This window comes from Bombina bombina, chromosome 1, assembly GCF_027579735.1.
Source record: "Bombina bombina isolate aBomBom1 chromosome 1, aBomBom1.pri, whole genome shotgun sequence".
In the NCBI taxonomy this organism is placed as follows: Eukaryota; Metazoa; Chordata; class Amphibia; order Anura; family Bombinatoridae; genus Bombina; species Bombina bombina.
This window is the reverse complement of record NC_069499.1, coordinates 512,575,504-512,596,878: the sequence shown is the minus strand read 5'-3', so window position 1 is coordinate 512,596,878 and position 21,375 is coordinate 512,575,504. Positions and strand designations below refer to the sequence as shown.

General features: G+C 36.3%; 1 protein-coding gene across 1 annotated transcript in view; it reads left to right on the top strand.

Moving 5' to 3' along the window:
• COL5A2 (collagen type V alpha 2 chain) overlaps positions 1-21,375 on the top strand; it is a 198,583-nt gene that overhangs the window by 148,274 nt on the left and 28,934 nt on the right. The window contains exons 31-43 of the mRNA XM_053698600.1: positions 729-782; positions 1,255-1,299; positions 1,387-1,485; positions 2,497-2,604; positions 2,700-2,753; positions 3,421-3,474; positions 3,560-3,613; positions 4,345-4,398; positions 11,322-11,429; positions 12,603-12,656; positions 12,893-12,946; positions 13,624-13,785; positions 14,130-14,237. Of these exons, the coding sequence (XP_053554575.1) occupies positions 729-782; positions 1,255-1,299; positions 1,387-1,485; positions 2,497-2,604; positions 2,700-2,753; positions 3,421-3,474; positions 3,560-3,613; positions 4,345-4,398; positions 11,322-11,429; positions 12,603-12,656; positions 12,893-12,946; positions 13,624-13,785; positions 14,130-14,237 (1,008 nt within the window). The remainder of the gene's footprint in view (positions 1-728; positions 783-1,254; positions 1,300-1,386; positions 1,486-2,496; positions 2,605-2,699; positions 2,754-3,420; positions 3,475-3,559; positions 3,614-4,344; positions 4,399-11,321; positions 11,430-12,602; positions 12,657-12,892; positions 12,947-13,623; positions 13,786-14,129; positions 14,238-21,375) is intronic.

The following is a 21,375-nucleotide window of genomic DNA, read 5'->3' as shown; positions in this document are numbered from 1 at the left end:
AATTAGCGCTCCAAAATTTAACCAGAGGTCAGACCTCTGGTTAATTTTGTAAAATTGCCTCAACTGCCTTTTTTAAAAAAAAAAAAAAAGGTAGCATCTTTTTTTTAAAACAAATTGCATCACTAAGCAGTTTTTAGGGGCTAAAGTTGACGGCTGTGGGTGTTAGAAAAAAACAAACTACCTTTACATTGCAGACTATGGGAACTGTGTGTTCCCTGTAAATATATATGTATATGCTTATATACATATAAATGTATGTGTTAATATGTGTATATACACATATAAACACATAAATATATATGTATATATTCATATACATATATATTTTAACTTGCTGCCCATCACTGCATGACTTGTCCCTTTCGCAGCACTAGCTCTCATGCCGTGTCTGATGGTATGAGAATGAGGCTCCCATTGGAGCCTCTATGGAAGCGCAATGTGAACGTGAGGTCACGTTCACATTGCACCTCACTTGTAATACCAGCACATATTTGCATGCACTGGTACTACTAAATTGAGTGCAAATATCGCTTTTGTGGAAGTGATATTTTGCACTCAATTTGTAATCTGCCTTTAAGTTGTTTAAATACATTTATCAGCTATATTCTATAAGAAGCCAAATTAATCATGATTACTTAATAATTAATAAAAAATAAAAAATGAGTAGATGATCTATAATAACATTCTTATATTAAGATTATATTTAAGTAATTATTTTTACCTTTTAGGGTTTACCAGGCCCTCCTGGACCCCCTGGAGAAACTGGAAAACCAGGAGATGAGGTAAGTTCTGATCTTTTGATACCCATCACATCTGTCTGTTGTTTTTTTGTGATTTATTTTTGCATTTAATTTTTGTTTATAAAAAAAATAATCTGACATTTTCATCATATAGTTTAAAAGAACATGGAAGAAAAAAATTAAGTCATAAGTGAGAGAGAGAGTACAATTAAAACAAGTTTCCAATTAACTTTCATCATCAAATTTATTTTTGGTTTCCTTGGTTGAAAAAAGGCCAAGAGAAAGAAGTAAATTTGATAATAGAACCATTTTTTTTAATTGTACACTCCATCTGATACATGAAAGTTTAATATTGATTTATATGTTCCATTTAATAACTAAATTTGGCAAAGAAAACTCCATAGTGAATAAAAAGTTTTTTGGACATGTCTTAATACTTGATCTAGTTAGATACACTAACTGAATTCTAGTAAGTAGTACAACAATATGTCTGACTCTTGTATGTTCAATTTAGGGAGTTCCTGGAGACTCTGGAGCTGCAGGTCCAACTGGTCCTAGAGTAAGTGCATTTGATTAATTGACAACCTAATTAACAATACTGCACTACGTTTTCATTAAGGTAGTTCTCTTCTTGCTCTTTTTCTAGGGAGAACGTGGAAATCCAGGTGAAAGAGGCGAACCAGGATCTTCTGGGCTACCTGGTGAAAAGGGTTTGGCAGGTGGTCATGGACCTGATGGCCCAAAGGTAATTTATTGCTAATGTACTCACATAAATGCTCAAATAAAACCAGTAGCTTGTTAGGTCATACTGTTTCCATCGGGTCCATTCACCATTAAGTAAACTGTAATAATTTGGTCTACTTTAAAACTTTATAGACATGTGTTTGTTGGACCTGGTTTCTTAAGACCTATGATGCCTGGTCCTAAAGGTCGATTTTTCCTTTTTTATCACAAACTCTCTCTCTGTCTTTCTCACTACCTTTCTTTCACTTCATGTATATAAGCTCTTGTCTCTGCAAGCTTCCATTTGACCTATTTCCATACTGTTGGATCTATTCCAGCACTGTTTCAATTTAGTGTAGCAAATCAACATTTCTCTACTTAAAATTTGCCCCACCTTCTTTCATAGGGCTTGATGATCAAAAAGTCACGGACATGGAGAGAGATCACACAAAATATTACAATGTATGTGTCCTTCCTTCACATACAGCACCCTGCATAGCAAGATACATAGATATAAGGCTAAAACTTGCCTTTCTAAAATTATTTGAGGGATCTCATTGTACTGACGAGACGTCTTAGATCATCTTGCCAGAATGGAGAGCTTTAGATCATCAGGCCCATAGGGCACGATTATCTAAAGAACTCCACTCTGGCGACATTATCTAAGAAGCCTCACCAGTACTGTGAGGTGAATTTTAAGAACCACAAATTTTAGTGTTGTATTTTTCTCTTGTATCTTTATAAATAATGTATTATAATAATAATAAATAAATAAAAATAATAATAAATAATCTTGAGAGCTGTTTATTTTATTGTGCGGATTGGTGATGTGAAGGAGATACAACTAGCTACACTACAATATAAAAGCTTTTGTGTTATTTCTCTCAATGAAAGGGAGTTTTGTTCATCAGACCCATTGCCTCTTCATCTTTTTATAATTAATTATAATCCATGCTCAAGAAAATCATATTTTTGTCCAAATTCAGAAAGTAAACTTGCACTTGTTAACATTGCTATCTGTTGCATTCATAAGGGAAGTCCTGGCCCATCTGGAACTCCTGGTGATGTAGGTCCTCCTGGTCTGCAAGGAATGCCTGGAGAAAGAGGAATAGCTGGCACACCTGGTCCAAAGGGTGACAGGGTATGTAACTAAGTTGTCTAATATTTTCTGGCTTGAACATATGATCTTGTATTATTCTTATTTTGATTATGATGTTGATGTATTTTCTGTAACAGGGAGGTATTGGAGAAAAAGGTTCTGAAGGTACTGCAGGCAATGATGGATTAAGAGTAAGTGAAATAAACTTCTCACCATTAATACATTTATTAATGTATACAATATAAGCAAGTAAAAAATAAATAAAATGAATGTAAATAACCAATAAAAGAGCAGACAAGTGTATTCATTAGAGCACACCATAATATAAACAAGTTACACAAGATATTTCTGTCATTGTAACTGGTCATCAACTAAGTATGTTTTCTTCATCCTTTATTAAACAATATAATATGATCACATATTGAATAATAGAATATGATCACACATTGTACATCAATGAATATAATGTGCACAATTTGATTCCTATGACAGATAATCCCATAGAAATACTTTATTATTTAATTCTGTGTGAAAAGAAAACTTTTTAAATCAAGACTGAGAAACTGATTAAAGTTTTAACAATTCAAGAGTTGTTCTTCTTAATATCAATGCAGTGTGCATTGACTCTTGATAAAAGACTTGGGACATAGTTCATGTTGTCAAGCTACAAATGTATAGTGAGAGTGCAGTATTCTTTGTTTCTTAGGGAAATGTAATAATTCACTGTGATATATTAAACATGTACTTATTGTCTTGGCCAGCTTTTGTTCTCCTTCAGCCAAACCTCAGTCCCATAACTATGAGTTTATTAAGATGTTTATAATATACCCATATTTATAATTTGTCTGCATTCCATAGGGTCTTCCTGGACCTTTGGGTCCTGCTGGATCTGCAGGCCCTACTGGAGAAAAGGTAAGAATGATTACACATGATTAGATTTGTTTTATTTTGATTTTAATGGAGAACTGCATATTTATATATAACAATTTTATTGTAGGGGGAGCCGGGGCCACGTGGTGTAATTGGACCTGCTGGTTCACGTGGATCACCAGTAAGTCACATTTTTATATCACTCCCAGTAATGAAGATTATAAACAAACACTTTCTCCACTTACGGCAGATAAAATTCTTAAGAAGAATTACATTGTTGCCAGCTAGAGTTATGCAATTACAGTTCTTTCCAATCATTGATATTATTAGGCTGTTATGATTATTAACTTTTAGACTAACTTGTGCATTTTAATAAAACTCCATTACCAGAAAAAATACATGTATTTTTGTATTTTGTAATAAATATCAGTTCTATAAATATTTTTCTATTTATTTTCTCTAGAACCCAGTTCATATTTAGTTTAAAAGGACAACATTTGCTACATGCAGTCATTTATATATTTTCACACAATTTATAAATTAAATTAACCTATTTTTAGCCCAAATTGTGCATATTTCACTCTTATGAGTGTCAATAGTTAAAGAATCAATATATACTTTTTGACAGAGCTACTTCATTTGTGTATTATGGCCAGTAATCCCTTCACAGTTTGGATGTGGCAGAGTTGCTGGTGAGAAATCCTGTCCACATTTTCCCCACAATCTAGACTTCACTCACCCGTAGCTGATAGTTGTCAGTTTGCACTTGTAAATTGTGTGTGCGGAAGCTAGGAGATAGAACCTGGGACACACAAAAACATGCTGATCTGCAGTTGACTTTCTTTCAACTGAATTGACCAATGTTCAGTTAATTTAAATTAATTGATTCTTTTGTCCTTTTTTATTTTATAGGGTTCACGAGGAGAAACTGGTCCAACCGGTCAAGTTGGATTTGCTGGTCCACCAGTAAGTGTCCAGAACCATAGTAATTATTAATTATTTACGGTAATATACCATATATTTTCAGGGCTTTCTAAAAAGGGAGCTACCATCATTTTAATTGTAAGCCAACTGAATAATCGGTTTCTATTTATATATTGTCATGATTTCTAGAAGCAATAGGTCTATGTAGGGGGCAGTGATGGTGTTCCACAGGGGTCAGTTCTTGGGCCTATTTCAATTAACATATTCATCAGAGATATTGATAGTGGGATTCATGGGAAGATGTGTTTTTTTCCAGATGATTTGATCAAATTAGTTATATTATAAAACAGGAGAATTGGTCACATTTATTGGGATAGAAACATTATCACCACAAAGTGTAACATTATGCATTTAGAAGTCAGAGATTGAAAGGTTAATTCTAGACTCAATGACACGTTACTAACAGTAACAAAAGAGTAAAGGGAGTTATTATTTAAAATTATTTGATTTTTGGTAGACTGTGCAGTAGGAGGTAAAAAAAATGTTTTGTGTAAAGAGGTATGACCAGATGAAAACATGAAACGGTTTAATGCCACTTTTTATACATCATTAGTTAGACCTCATCTTGAATATTGTGCATATAAATAAACTAGGTAGGCTATTAAAATGTCGCATTATTTAAAAAATAGGAAAGACTTGATGACCTTAAAGGGACACTCAGGTTAAATAAAATTTTCATGATTCAGATACAGCATGTCATTTTAAACAACTTTCCAATTTACTTCCATTAAAAAAAATGTGCACAGTCTTTTATATTTACAATTTTTGAGTCACCAGATCCTACTGAGCATGTGCAAGAATTCACAGACTATACGTATATGCATTTGTGATTGGCTGATTGCTATCACATGGTACAAGGGGAGTGGAAATATACATAACTTTGAAATTTGTTATAAAAAAAATCTACTACTCATTTGAAGTTCAGACTAAGTGCTATTGCATTGTCTTGTTATCTTGCATTTGTTGATTATGCAAATCTAATGTGTTGACTGGTCCTTTAATATGTATAGTTAACAGCACAGAATGGAGAGAAGCGATATGATAGACATCTTTAAAGCTATTAAGGGATTTTATCTCAGTCTCAACTTTTTCACAAAAGAGCAAAACCATTACAAAGGGTCACGATCCCCAGTTTGAAAGTATCTAATTCAAGAATAATTAAGAGTATGCACTTCCTTGTAGAAATGGTGGTTGATTTATGGAATAGACTTTAATAGAGGTGGTAAATAAAAAGGGCCAGATTACAACTGGAGCTCTAATTTATTGTGCACCCGTAAATGGGCAAATTCACCCCTTTACGGGTGTGCGATTAATAACCAACCATTACAAGTGCCTGGCTATTAATACCATGAGCTTTCATGCGCTCGTATTACTAATTTGAGTGCAGTTATCAATTTTGCGGAAGCAATATTTTGCGCTCAACTTGTAATCTGGCCCAAAGATGGTTAAGAAAACTAAGAAGGTCTGTGATATGCATAAGACTTTTCTAAATATTAAAGGGATAGTAAACACCTTGTGATTACAAGACATTTGTGTTGTGTTGCTATAGAATAACATATCAGTCAGGTCTTAACAATTTTAAAACAAATTAACATCCTTTTTACATCCTTTTTTTTTATTAGCCAAGCCCACCATTTGCCTTATTTGGAGGAGCCATTCTAGGTTTTAGTCTGCTGACTAGAAGGCTAGTCACTGTCATAATATTAGTATAAAGTTAATTGTTTTGCATTTGTTATCTGATAAAGCCTATTAGTGACAGATATATAGTAGAGTTAGCCTCAATAAGTCAGCAGGTGCATTCCAAGTTCTTAGAATTAGAAATCGCTCAATTTTCAGAGTTAAATTACATAAAAAGGGTACAATAAATAATGAAAATATATTGCAAAGTAGTTTCATTATAGATAGCTAAACATGTTATATACAAGTTTCACGATGTTTACTGTCCTTTAAAGGGACAGTCTAGTATAAATTAAACTTTCATTATTCAGATAGGACTTTTAATTTTAATCAACTTTCCAATTTACTTTTATCATCAAATAAACTTTTTTCTCTTAGTATTCTTAGTTTAAACTAAACATAGGTAGGCTCATATGCTAATTTCTAAGCCTTTGAGGATGCCTCTTATCACATGCTTTTTAAATTGCATTTCAACACAAAGAGACAGAAAGTACACGTGGGCTATATAGATAACACTGTGTTCAGACACAGGGGGTTATTTAAGATTTAGCACAAAACAATGCTAAATTTAAGACAATAGATAATAAACAGTCACAGTCATGTGATCAGGGGGCTGGAAGAAGGTTCCTAGATACAAGTTAATCACAGAGGTAAAAAGTATATTAATATAACTGTTTTGGTTGTGCAAAACTGGGGAATGGGTAATAAAGGGATTATCTATCTTTTAAAACAATAACAATTCTATGGTAGACTGTCCCTTTAAGTTTAGAAATAAATAAAACCAAACAATGGGAATTTTGATTTTCATCTGCTGTCAAAATCTAACGCCTAGATTTAGAGTTCTGCGGCCAAAGGGGTGCGTTAGCTACGCGTGCTTTTTTCTGGCCGCACCTTTTAAATACCGCTGGTATTGAGAGTTCACAGAATGGCTGCATTAGACTCCAAAAAAGGAGCGTAGAGCATATTTAACGCAACTTCAACTCTCGATACCAGCGGTGCTTACGGACGCGGCCAGCTTCAAAAACGTGCTCGTGCACGATTCCCCCATAGAAAACAATGGGGCTGTTTGAGCTGAAAAAAAACCTAACACCTGCAAAAAAGCCGCGTTCAGCTCCTAACGCAGCCCCATTGTTTGCTATGGGGAAACACTTCCTACGTCTGCACCTAACACTCTAACATGTACCCTGAGTCTAAACACCCCTAACCTTACACTTATTAACCCCTAATCTGCCGCCCCCGCTATCGCTGACCCCTGCATATTATTATTAACCCCTAATCTGCCGCTCCGTAAACCGCCGCTACTTACATTATCCCTATGTACCCCTAATCTGCTGCCCCTAACACCGCCGACCCCTATATTATATTTATTAACCCCTAATCTGCCCCCCACAACGTCGCCTCCACCTGCCTACACTTATTAACCCCTAATCTGCCGAGCGGACCGCACCGCTATAATAATAAAGTTATTAACCCCTAATCTGCCTCACTAACCCTATAATAAATAGTATTAACCCCTAATCTGCCCTCCCTAACATCGCTGACACTTAACTTCAAACATTAACCCCTAATCTGCCGACTGGAGCTCACCGCTATTCTAATAAATGTATTAACCCCTAAAGCTAAGTCTAACCCTAACACTAACACCCCCCTAAGTTAAATATAATTTAAATCTAACGAAATTAATTAACTCTTATTAAATAAATTATTCCTATTTAAAGCTAAATACTTACCTGTAAAATAAATCCTAATATAGCTACAATATAAATTATAATTATATTATAGCTATTTTAGGATTTATATTTATTTTACAGGCAACTTTGTATTTATTTTAACAAGGTACAATAGCTATTAAATAGTTAAGAACTATTTAATAGCTAAAATAGTTAAAATAATTACAAAATTACCTGTAAAATAAATCCTAACCTAAGTTACAATTAAACCAAACACTACACTATCAATACATTAATTAAATACAATACCTACAAATAACTACAATTAAATAAACTAACTAAAGTACAAAAAATAAAAAAGAGCTAAGTTACAAAAAATAAAAAAATATTTACAAACATTAGAAAAATATTACAACAATTTTAAACTAATTACACCTACTCTAAGCCCCCTAATAAAATAACAAAGCCCCCCAAAATAAAAAAATCCCTTACCCTATTCTAAATTAAAAAAGTTCAAAGCTCTTTTACCTTACCAGCCCTGAACAGGGCCCTTTGCGGGGCATGCCCCAAAGAATTCAGCTCTTTTGCCTTAAAAAAAAACACATACAATACCCCCCCCCAACATTACAACCCACCACCCACATACCCCTAATCTAACCCAAACCCCCCTTAAATAAACCTAACATTAAGCCCATGAAGATCTTCCTACCTTATCTTCACCATACCAGGTTCACCGATCGGTCCTCGGAAGTGTTGATCCAAGCCCAAGCAGGGGGCTGAAGAGTGACGTCCATCTTCGGGCTGAAGTCTGGATCCAAGCGGCGGCTGAAGAACTCCATCATCGGGCTGAAGTCGGAAGTCCATCATCGGGATGAAGTCTTCTATCAAGCCGCATCTTCAATCTTCTTTCTTCTGGAGCGGAGCGGAGCTATCTTCTTCCAAGCCGACGCGGAACATCCTCTTCAACCGACGCCTACTCGCCGAATGACGGTTCCTTTAAATGACGTCATCCAAGATGGCGTCCCTCAAATTCCGATTGGCTGATAGGATTCTATCAGCCAATCGGAATTAAGGTAGGAATATTCTGATTGGCTGATGGAATCAGCCAATCAGAATCAAGTTCAATCCGATTGGTTGATCCAATCAGCCAATCAGATTGAGCTTGCATTCTATTGGCTGTTCCGATCAGCCAATAGAATGCAAGCTCAATCTGATTGGCTGATTGGATCAGCCAATCGGATTGAACTTGATTCTGATTGGCTGATTCCATCAGCCAATCAGAATATTCCTACCTTAATTCCGATTGGATGATAGAATCCTATCAGCCAATCGGAATTCGAGGGACGCCATCTTGGATGACGTCATTTAAAGGAACCGTCATTCGGCGAGTAGGCGTCGGTTGAAGAGGATGTTCCGCGTCGGCTTGGAAGAAGATGGCTCCGCTCCAGAAGAAAGAAGATTGAAGATGCGGCTTGATAGAAGACTTCATCCCGATGATGGACTTCCGACTTCAGCCCGATGATGGATTTCTTCAGCCGCCGCTTGGATCCAGACTTCAGCCCGAGAATGGACGTCACTCTTCAGCCCCCTGCTTGGGCTTGGATCAACACTTCCGAGGACCGATCGGTGAACCTGGTATGGTGAAGATAAGGTAGGAAGATCTTCAGGGGCTTAGTGTTAGGTTTATTTAAGGGGGGTTTGGGTTAGATTAGGAGTATGTGGGTGGTGGGTTGTAATGTTGGGGGGGGGTATTGTATGTGTTTTTTTTGAAAGACAAAAGAGCTGAATTCTTTGGGGCATGCCCCGCAAAAGGCCCTGTTCAGGGCTGGTAAGGTAAAAGAGCTTTGAACTTTTTAAATTTAGAATAGGGTAGGGCATTTTTTTATTTTGGGGGGCTTTATTATTTTATTAGGGGGCTTAGAGTAGGTGTAATTAGTTTAAAATTGTTGTAATATTTTTTTATAATGTTTGTAAATATTTTTTTATTTTTTGTAACTTAGTTCTTTTTTATTTTTTGTACTTTAGTTAGTTTATTTCATTGTATTTATTTGTAGATATTGTATTTAATTAATTTATTTATAGTGTAGTGTTAGGTTTAATTGTAGATAATTGTAGGTATTGTATTTAATTAATTTATTGATAGTGTAGTGTTAGGTTTAATTGTAACTTAGGTTAGGATTTATTTCACAGGTAATTTTGTAATTATTTTAACTATTTTAGCTATTAAATAGTTCTTAACTATTTAATAGCTATTGTACCTGGTTAAAATAAATACAAAGTTGCCTGTAAAATAAATATTAATCCTAAAATAGCTATAATATAATTTATATTGTAGCTATATTAGGGTTTATTTTACAGGTAAGTATTTAGATTTAAATAGGAATAATTTATTTAATAAGAGTTCATTTATTTCGTTAGAATAAAATTATATTTAACTTAGGGGGGTGTTAGGGTTAGGGTTAAAATTAGCTTTAAAGGTTAAAAAATTTATTAGAGTAGCGGTGAGCTCCGATCGGCAGATTAGGGGTTAATACTTGAAATTAGGTGTCGGCGATGTTAGGGAGGGCAGATTAGGGGTTAATACTATTTATTATAGGGTTATTGAGGCGGGAGTGAGGCGGATTAGGGGTTAATACATTTATTATAGTAGCGGTGCGGTCCGCTCGGCAGATTAGGGGTTAATAAGTGTAGGCAGGTGGAGGCGACGTTGTGGGGGGCAGATTAGGGGTTAATAAATATAATATAGGGGTCGGCGGTGTTAGGGGCAGCAGATTAGGGGTACATAGCTATAATGTAGCTGGCGGCGGCGTGTGGACGGCAGATTAGGGGTTAATAAGTGTAGGTAGCTGGCGGCGACGTTGTGGGGGGCAGATTAGGGGTTAATAAATATAATATAGGGGTCGGCGGTGTTAGGGGCAGCAGATTAGGGGTACATAGGGATAACGTAGGTGGCGGCGGTGTGCGGTCGGCAGATTAGGAGTTAAAAACATTTTTAATAGAGTGGCGGCGATGTGGGGGGACCTCGGTTTAGGGATACATAGGTAGTTTATGGGTGTTAGTGTACTTTAGAGCACAGTAGTTAAGAGCTTTATAAACCGGCGTTAGCCCAGAAAGCTCTTAACTACTGACTTTTTTCTGCGGCTGGAGTTTTGTCGTTAGATTTCTAACGCTCACTTCAGCCACAACTCTAAATACCGGAGTTAGAAAGATCCCATTGAAAAGATAGGATACGCAATTGACGTAAGGGGATCTGCGGTATGGAAAAGTCGCGGCTGGAAAGTGAGCGTTAGACCCTTTAATAACTGACTCCAAATACCAGCGGGCGGTAAAAACCAGCGTTAGGAGCCTCTAACGCTGGTTTTGACGGCTACCGCCCAACTCTAAATCTAGGCCTATGTTTCTAACCAACTATTCTTTGATGGCAAATTATTGTTCATAGAGGAATTTGGTTTTAAGAAGATAATTAGTTGCATTTTGTGGAAGTGACTGGTGTTCTAGAAAAGTGGTTCTATAATGTCTTTGTAATGTGTGAACATGAAATACCTGTTGTCCCTCTAGGGACCTGATGGACAACCAGGTGTGAAAGGAGAACCAGGAGAACCTGGCCAGAAAGGTGATGCTGGATCCCCAGGTCCACAAGGTCTGTCTGGATCACCAGGCCCTCATGTAAGTATTAACACTCTTGCCACATTGCCAGCAAAATAGAATATTGTCTTCAGAAGTGTCACAATGTAACAATGCTAAAAACAAAGCACTGACTTCTTTGATTCCCTGGTAGTAAAGCGATCAATTACTTTGCCTCTTGTTAAGGCGGTAAGGGCTATTTTTTATTTACCTTTGAGTCATTCTGTGTATATGAAATCTTATAAACAATATTAGAATATTCATTAATAATGGAGTTGGATGAATGACTAGCTAAGTTTAGTTATGTTACCAAATGAAGCATAGGATGGAAAGCAACTTTCATTTTCATCTCAAATTAATATTTGTAAAACCATTTCTGAATGTTTTTTGCAGTACCTAAACATTTTGGAATGCAGCATATACATCTCATCCTAGTTCTGATCATGGTGCTGCAATTAGTATACTTTTCCTATGTGCCTAATAATTTTAAACAAATCACTTTTCAAATGAAGATATTAATTGTAAAATTTAAAAATATTTCTTAATCATTTTTTGTATTAAGATGTTTAATTAAATTAATTAAATTTTAATTTGTATTAGCTTTGTTCATTTTAGAATGTATACTTTCTTCCATCGATCACTATATAGTTAGCTCATAGAATTGTACAAAATAGTCTTTAAATACAGTATAATAAATACTAATTAACTAATTTAACATGCCACCTGGTGCAGCACTTCTGTCAATGTATTACTCTAGAGTTAAGCAGAGTGGGGCATTTAAAGGTAGAGAAGAAGTGTGCCATGCAAATTCACCTAAATCAGACACCTTGTCAGCAAGTCACCATCCAATTCCTAAACTATGCAATCCCTGTGCTATGATATCTTCACATTACACCTCAGATAAGACACTTGGCTCTGTAGGACGACTGTCACTTACATTTGACATCAGATCACCTTGCCCTGCAGTCCTTCTCTGAGCCACAAGCTTACATCAGACCTCAGATCAGACCTTACACAATGGTTGACCCACAGTAGCTGACCCACTGGCATCCTTATAAAGAGAGAGTTAGGAGGACCTCAATATAACAGCCCTGCCTATCAAGCTATTGTCCAGTTTGCCTGATGGCTAGTATGGGCCACACAATGCTTCTGCTTACAGTACTGGGTTACTTTTTATAGATGTGCCTTACTAATTTCCAATTATTTTTTTTATAGGGACCTCATGGTGTTAATGGTTTAAAGGGTGGCAGAGGGACACAAGGACCTCCTGTAAGTGCGATTTTATTGATAATCATATCATTTATTTGTTGTTTCATATATATTTTTTACCTTAATAAAACAAGTACATTTCCATTTGTCTCTAACTCTATGATTTTCTGGCAAATGATGTTACTCCGTACATTAGTCTAAGATGTTATTAATTGTCATTCAGAGTTCAGAGTTCGCCAACCTGTTCTTTTTTTTTATCAGTATACCTATTTATATTATTCATTCTGTCTTCTTAGGGTGCCACAGGTTTTCCTGGTTCAGCTGGAAGAGTAGGCCCACCAGGTTCCCCTGTAAGTAATACAGAGAAATTAGAAATATTAGTTTGCAAATATATCTCACAATTCAAACGGTATATATAAGTAACAGTAATAATAACAAAGTAATACCTTATAAAGCAAATGTGTACCTCTAAATCTAACACCCTAACAGTGTATTGAAAAAATATGCAATGTAATAGTTATTAGCAACAGCAAGGAAAACAATTACAAATGCTTATACTCTTTTCCCAGTATTATCATTTCATTAACCAGACATTTCCTTGGTTTATTATTCATTTCTAATAAGTCATTTTAAAAATATCCCATTCAGCTGCATCTCTAATTGTGAGGTTCACAAGCTAAAATAGAAAAACTCAACAGGTTATCTATTATCTTCCCATAATAATAGTTACTTAGTATTATGAGACATGCAAGTCATATAAGAGAAACACATCTTTGTAGAAATAAGCCCCAACAAATAATAAGAATGTCCCTGGTCAAAAATTCTTACAATTGTTACAAAATCTAACAGACTGGGGTAGGGAGATATTAGTTTTAGAATTTTTTTTAGAAAACAAAAGAAAACGTAGGTAAGTAGCTTCTGCATAATTGTTAGATTGAATTGTGTTTCCGGAATTATTATGCGTATTTAAAACCTATATGCAAATGTCTTATGAAGTAATTAAGAATTGTGTATTTTCTTTCAAAAGGGAGCGGTAGGCCCTGCTGGTCCAATTGGAGAGCCTGGAAAGGAGGGACCACCTGGTCTTCGCGGTGATCCCGGATCACATGGGCGAATCGGTGACAGAGGTCCTGCTGGACCTACTGGAAGTCCTGGCGATAAGGGAGACCCAGGAGATGATGGCCAACCTGTAGGTTAAACATTTGTCTTGCTTACCTTGATGCCTTCTTTATTTCCTTTTCTACTTAGGCATTGTTAACACTGTGGTTTCATCTAATAATTCTGCAATAACAATATACATGTAAATATACACTGATTATTTTATATTTAATGTGTGCATGTATGATTACATATCTTTCACACAATACTATATATTCTACAAATAATTTATCTGAAAAATATACTCAGCGGTTCTCTGCATTAACTGTCAAATTTTCAATTTTAATATATGTTGAGTGATTTGTTGTGTTGTGTATTTACATAGGTTTGATTAAATTAAATTAAATTGATTTATTATAAAAAATTCAATTTTAGGGTCCTGATGGTCCACCAGGACCTGCTGGAACAACTGGTCAAAGAGGCATTGTAGGTATGCCAGGTCAGAGAGGAGAACGGGGCATGCCTGGACTTCCTGGCCCAGCGGTAAGTGAGATTCATAAGCATAGAATTATATTTCAAGTAATAAAGCAACTTGTATTATTCAGTGATCGAACACCAGAATTATTTGGTCAAGTGATTATTAGTATACTTTTTTTTGCTTTTCTCTAGAAAACTATAAGGTATTTCTGTTTGAATTTTATTATATTATTTTATTCTCTGTGCTGACATCTAGACAGTTGTATTTTCATAGGGTTTTATATTCATTAGTGCTTTATTTTCATTATTTGGTTATTTAGTGCTGAATGTATTCTGTGACACTCCAGAAAGTGGGAGCATTGGCTGTGTTAAACCTTTATCTTAGTAGAACAAATACTAGCATTTAGTTTATCAATTATATACTATACTCTTTTTTATAGTAGGCACCAACATGGAAACGTGTCTTACTATGAAGTTAATTAATGGAAAAAAACCCAAATCTTTTTAAAACCCATTATATTAATGATCTATGCAAAATCAATATATCCCACTGTTTAACAAACTAGCATACACAGACACTAAGAGAAGTACTTCTTTATTTCATAAGTTGGTAAGAGTCCATGAGCCATTACTCCTGGAATTTAACTCCTGGCCACTAGGAGGAGGCAAATATTCCCAAACATACCAAGAGATTTTAATCCCTCCCACCTCTCAGTCGTCTCAGTTTTATATTTGCCTCCACAGGAGCAGGAGAAAAATTGAGGTTCTTCAGATTCTTCATTGACAAATGTTCTTAAATCTATTTGAGATCCATGTTTTCCCCTCAGAGAGCTGGTCAACGAAAGAAAGGAGTAAAGAGTACTGGATAGTGACAGAATTACACCCTATAGGAGATGGTCACATGTATGCCACAGGTGTCGCAGGGACTTGTCCCTTAGCCTCCTCCTGTTGGGTTGTCATTGTACACTATCATGCCCTCTGCAGATGTTTACACAGCACTGGATGGGCTCTCTACTGGAAGCAGTCTTTTCTGCAGCTGGTAAGCATGGCAGAGTGGGTGCATTTCAGGTAAGTAACAATGCATGCACTCACATAGCCCACATGCTATTAGCAGGTACACTGTTCAGGTATATCATAGCCAGGGGACACTTTAATCTGACAGACTTTACCACTATCATACCTAGGCTAGTTATCTATATCTTAGTCTAGTTATTAAGGAGACATTATATTTATGGGTTCATAGCTGTTATTGACTATTCAGCTAATTCATCTGGGCCATTGACGTATTATAATCTGATGCCCTCTATTTTAATCACAGCACAAAAGGGTTATACAATTTGTAAAGATAATTCTCTTTGTGTAAGGATTTTGTGTAAGCTAATCATTATTTACTTTTACTGTGCTTTTTCTTATTTTGTAGTGCATTCTCCTGTTTTTACACGCTCCAGCATGTGCCCTGGCTATGTCTACACAGCAATTATTTTCAGGCATGCTTAGTTAGCGTGCCTCCTCTACTAAATTAATTTATACAAGCTTGTAATGACAATTTGGTAGCACAGCAGTTGAATTTACTGCCATGCTATTTACTGCATCTTTTTTGTATTTTATTATGGTCAGGCATTTTTCATTTAGATAATGTTACTGCTGTGGCGATATTATTCTTTATGAAGAAAATTACAGTTCCTTAGGGAGGAAGGAGGTTTAAAGTATTTTGACTTTGGTGGAACACAATCATTGTAAAGTTCTACCATTTTGGTGCTTCTGGCTCTTCTGAGGCAGAGTTTGGCAGGAAAGTCCTACAGATTACAGTGACTGGTAAATGTGTGCCTGCCTTCATTTTTATCCCACCCATTTACTCATGGACGCAACCATTTGGTTATCTCATTCCAGGAATTAATTTAGATAAGTGCCTGGTGGGATTAAAAGCTCTTGGAAGGGGGGTAGCAAGGAACCAAGCCAGCAGGTCGCATCTGGAGGAAGCTTTCCACATAAATACACATTACACCAATTTCTTCATGTTTTTAAGTGGTATTTACAGCTAGTAAATGTGTACAGATGCACATTAACCCTAAGAAAAGCTGCTTGAGTATTCCAGGAATGCGATCCTAGCCTATGTGGTTCAGCCACACCACACCTATGGGCCGCAAACAACTCTATCTCTCTTTTCTAGACAGCGGGATTACTAAGCAGACTGATTCTCAATCCTAGCAAACTAACAATGAATGCAGAAGCGCTTGAGGATGAGAAATGTGGGTTACTGGAGGACCACTTCTCTGAACTGCACACGCTAATCGCACAATGGTTTGAGAAGTCGGCTGCACCACATGTCTCCCAAGATGGCGTTGGACTACCCTTCATTAATCCTACACCACCTTGTATCACAATCATGGACACCCTGATCTCTCCTAGGTACACTAAGACCACAGACATCCTGACTGCACCAGAGACTCATACACCCAAGCGATATCAACTATCTAGGCAGAACTGCGACCCACCACCTACACAGTTAAGCATTGCAGCACTGATCAGATTCGCTCTCAATACCAGAGCAGAGAAGTTGGCCTATGGGAAAAGCGATATTGTTGGAGCTGTTAGAGGAATCCCCAATCCTAAATCTTTACCCTCTGCCATGAGTGCCAGCTTTGGAGATCCGAGAGGAAAGCTTATTGCAGCCAAGGGACACAAGCCTCTAAAATGTGGAGTGGGCTAAACGTACCAAGAACAACCACAGATGCGTCTGGGTAGAAGAGCCGCCATTGTCATCCACCCTGGACATACAACTGAAAGCCATCTTGATTTGGGACTTGGGCTTATTACCTAACTTCTCGGCTTAGTGCTCTGTTGTGTGTTGACTAGGCCAAAATCCTCTTTAATTATGGCTCCAGAGCTGTCTGATCACTCCTTTGCCGACTTACCTGAAGAGGCTCAGCTATGCAATACCTCACTCAATCCCAAGATATTTGCTGATTTTGAGATGACTCCTTTAGCATAAGAAGACGTCAAGACAGCTGGAGTGATACCATGCCTTTGAATTTGATAACTCCCAGACTCAGCATGTGCTAAATAAAAGTATATTCAATGTGGGAGATACGTGAACCTGTACTTTCGCTTCTCCCTACGTACTGTGCTGGCACTTCTAGTTGGATGTATGAACCTTATGTTGCCACATTATACCTTTAAATTGTTCGCATATGTTATCCTTGCATAATGGTTTCTTATAATATTAGATCTGTGTAACACGTAGCTCCCTCATGTATGAGATGTATATACAATTTCCAAGAAACGGAGGTTACTATACCAAGGGGTTATAGATTATGTGTCTTATACAGATATATATTCTTACAGTGGTAGTTTGCAGATCACTTAATCTCAGAGTTCTTTTAACATTTTCAAAGAGCTAAAAGTATCCTTGTTACTAGTTGTAGATACTATTTTAAATGAGGTTTTCTGTTAATACATAATTATGATAATCTAGTATGGTACTACTGACTGCATGTTTAATATGACTCATAATATATTACTTTCCAGTCGCCCTCTATATGATCTGATTCATAGTTTTATCCTACACTGTTTGAATACTAGAGAGCATTGACGTCCTGAGATTAACTACAGATAGTTTATGTGTTTTTTTTGTCTAGTTGACCATACCTTGGTTATACAGGTGCATCAATTATATCTCTGACTCAGCGAGTCATACCACACCACGCAATTATATCATGCTGAACAGGTCTATACTATTTATATATAACATCATATTTGTTTATATGTTATCTGATAAAACTTTCATGTGTGTCTAGGCAGAAGTTGAGAGGGCTGATACCTGTACTGCAGTAGCCTTGATAGTTGGTTATATGAGGGCTGTGAGTTTAGAGGCCGAGATGGCGCAGCCCAGAATTCATGTAATATGACAGCGAGGCATATTTATAATGCTGACTTCCTCCCCTGCCGTAGACTCTATTCATATATGGTGATATAACTTTAACAACACTTCCATGGGACATTGATAATTCCAACCTTAATTAATTCCCCATCTCGTATACACAATTCCTGTTTTTTTAATAAATATATACAGTAACTTCTTACACAGCGGCTTTAGCTTCCATAGTACTATTTTCAGCAATCTTATTTCCCCCCCTCCCCAGATATTGCTTACATTGTAAGCATAGGAAAATGCATCCTTCAAAACTATAATTTTATTCCTGTTTCCCCAGTAACTCCCCAAATTAAAGTACATGAGAGACCCCTACTTACTATTTTGGGATCACATAAGGCTAGTGGTTTAAATGTTTTGTGAGGGGATATAAAGTTGTATATGCTATTCAAAAAATAAAAAAATGAGGTACTATGTTATGCGGTCATTGTCTTCAAAAGATTACCGTATCATGAAATATTTTTCATACCACTGAATGTTATACTGTCATATAGTAACTTCTATTGAATATTGTACCTTTTAATATCTCTGTTGCTTTATGACATATGTATACTATGACGCATGTTAAGTTGGAACGCTGACTGTTGATATTCCCTAAATACCTTAATAAAAATTATATTAAAAAAAAAAAAAAAGCTCTTGGAAAGTTTGGGGATCTTTTACCCCTCCTAGAGGCCAGGAGTTGAATCCCCATGAGTAATTGCTCATGGAATCTCACCACCATGAAAGACATGAATTTATCAGGTTAGCATAACTTTTGTTATTTCTGAGGAAAAGTTACTTATAGTAACATAATAGTTAAATGCATTAGAACCAATATGAGGAACCTTTAAGTGTCTTTAATAAATCAAGAAATTTGAGACATATACTCATACATGATTAGAGTTAATTTCTATTACATTTCCAAACATACATTTAAATTACAAATATTAGTTTTCCTAAATAAAAAAACCCATATGGCGTTATTTTATTCCAAATAGAGATAATGAACATATAGTTATACAAATTATTAAATAGCAAATTCTCCAAAAGGAAAGTGTGTCCTGTGTATGTAGCTATAGAGCAGTATGTGTGCCAAATTGTAGATCATCATGGAAAATTTAAGAAATAGATATAATGAGGTTATGGGTTTGTTTAAGAAAAGAAGCCAATTCAATTTGCTAGAAGGCAGGATGATAGAGCAAGCTCTGCTTTTGATTAAATAAAAATAATTTCAGGGTGATGCTCATTCTGATAAAAGAAAAATGTTTTTATCGAAAAGGCATGCTTCATTTTTTTTATGTATTATGATAAAAAGGTTTAAAAGGTTAAGTAGATAGTTACTCAAATTTGGAAGAAAACATTGCTTTATACATATGGGTAAAATTGTCTTTCAGTTTTTAGAATAAAATGGATTTGCCAACTATATTAAATTGAAGATCAAACAAAACCCTCAACAGAAACAGATTGTAGTCAATATTGTAAAAAAGGCATCCAGTTCAAGTTTACTAAGCCTGAAAACAAACAACGAGATATACTTGGCTATGGTCAACAGATAAAATGTTTGTAGGCTGAAATATAATCAGAAAAAAAACATACTTATTTAGGACTAGATTACAAGTGGAGTGCTACTTTATCTCGCGCCTGCAAACGGGCAAATTCGTTAAAAGTGGCTTGCTATTGCTACTGCGAGCTTGCGGTAGCAATTAGCACTCCGAAAATTAATTAATCAGAAATTAGATCTAAATTTTCTAAAAGTGCCCCAAATGCTTCCCAATTAAAGGGTCCTTTAGTTTTTTTATGAAAAAAAAATGTAGCATTTTTTCCCCATAAAAAAATTATTGCACTAGGCAGTTTTTAGGGGTTAAAAGTGGCGGGTGTGGGGTGAAAAAAATGACACTAAAGAGTGCCTTTACATTGTGGTCTATGGTAACTGTGTGTTCCCTGTAAATACAGTATATATGTATATGCTTATATATAAATATATTTATGTGTTAATATGTGTATATACACATATTAACAATATTCATAGACATAGATATTTAAAATTGCTGTCCATCACTGTGCGACTTAAATCCTTTGCTGCGCTAGTTTTCATGCAGTGCTTCATAGCATGAGAATGAGACTCCCATTGGAGCCTATGGAAGCACGCTATATTAAGCACAAAGCTTCCATGCAATGTGAATGTGAGGTTGTGTTCGCATTGTAGGCCACTTCAGATACCTGCGCACAATTGCGTGTGCTGGTATTACGAATGGAGCGCAAATATTGAGTGTAACTCAATTCAGTAAAGTCACTGAAATAATAAACTAAGCAGCATTATTCAGGAATAAGCAAGATACCCAGGTGCCAGTTAGTATTTTACTATGAAGGAAAACAGGACTTCTCTTTTATTTAGAGTAGCCAAAACTCTTTCCCATGTGTCCCCTACCATTTAAAATATATACATTTTCTTCTTAAACGGGGAGAGTCCACAGCGGCATTCATTAGTTTTGGAAAATACAGAACCTGGCCACCAGGAGAAGGCAAAGACACCCCAGCCAAAGGCTTAAATACCTCCCCCACTTCCCTCATCCCCCAGTCATTGCCTTTCGTCACAGGAGGTTGGCAGAGAAGTGTCAGAAGAACCGGTTTAGTCTCTTATGGAGGGTAGTACTCTTCGGAATGGGACTGGAGTTTTAAGTAGTCCTGTCAGCCTTTCAGTGAGAGCATGGATGAAGGTTAGAGTCTGGAGATGCATGGAGAGTCTTTCTGCGAAACCATCCCGACTCATATTAACAGCTCCATAGGCAATCAGTGTTGACGAGTTTCGCTGCCTGCTTTCTTCTCTCAAGTCCATGTCAGAAGCAACGCTGTTACCTGTCACAGTTGAAGGGCCGTGTTCCTGTTCCACGGCGTAGATTCCGGTAAGATTGTTTCATTTTACTTTCAATATGAGTATGTAATGTATATGAATAAGTCTGGGTCTCAGTGGGACTCCTTTATCTTTTGCAATCAAGGGTTAAAAGTCTCCTGAGGGAGGTTATTGAAAAGGGGGGACTTTAATCATATTTGTTATGTGATTCTGTCTGCTAATGTGTAGTGAATAGGAGGTGGTGAGTGCCCCAGCCATTGGGGGTGTAAGGTGCCGTTTATTTTTTATCCATAATTTCAATCACCAAGTTATGGAGGATTCTGATTTTGTGGAGACGTAGGTCTCTGATTCAGATTCTACTTCTTGTGAAGAATAAAAAATGGCCCGGGTAATCCATGATCATCATTTATGTTCCGAATGCCGCTCTAGAGTGCTCTTTT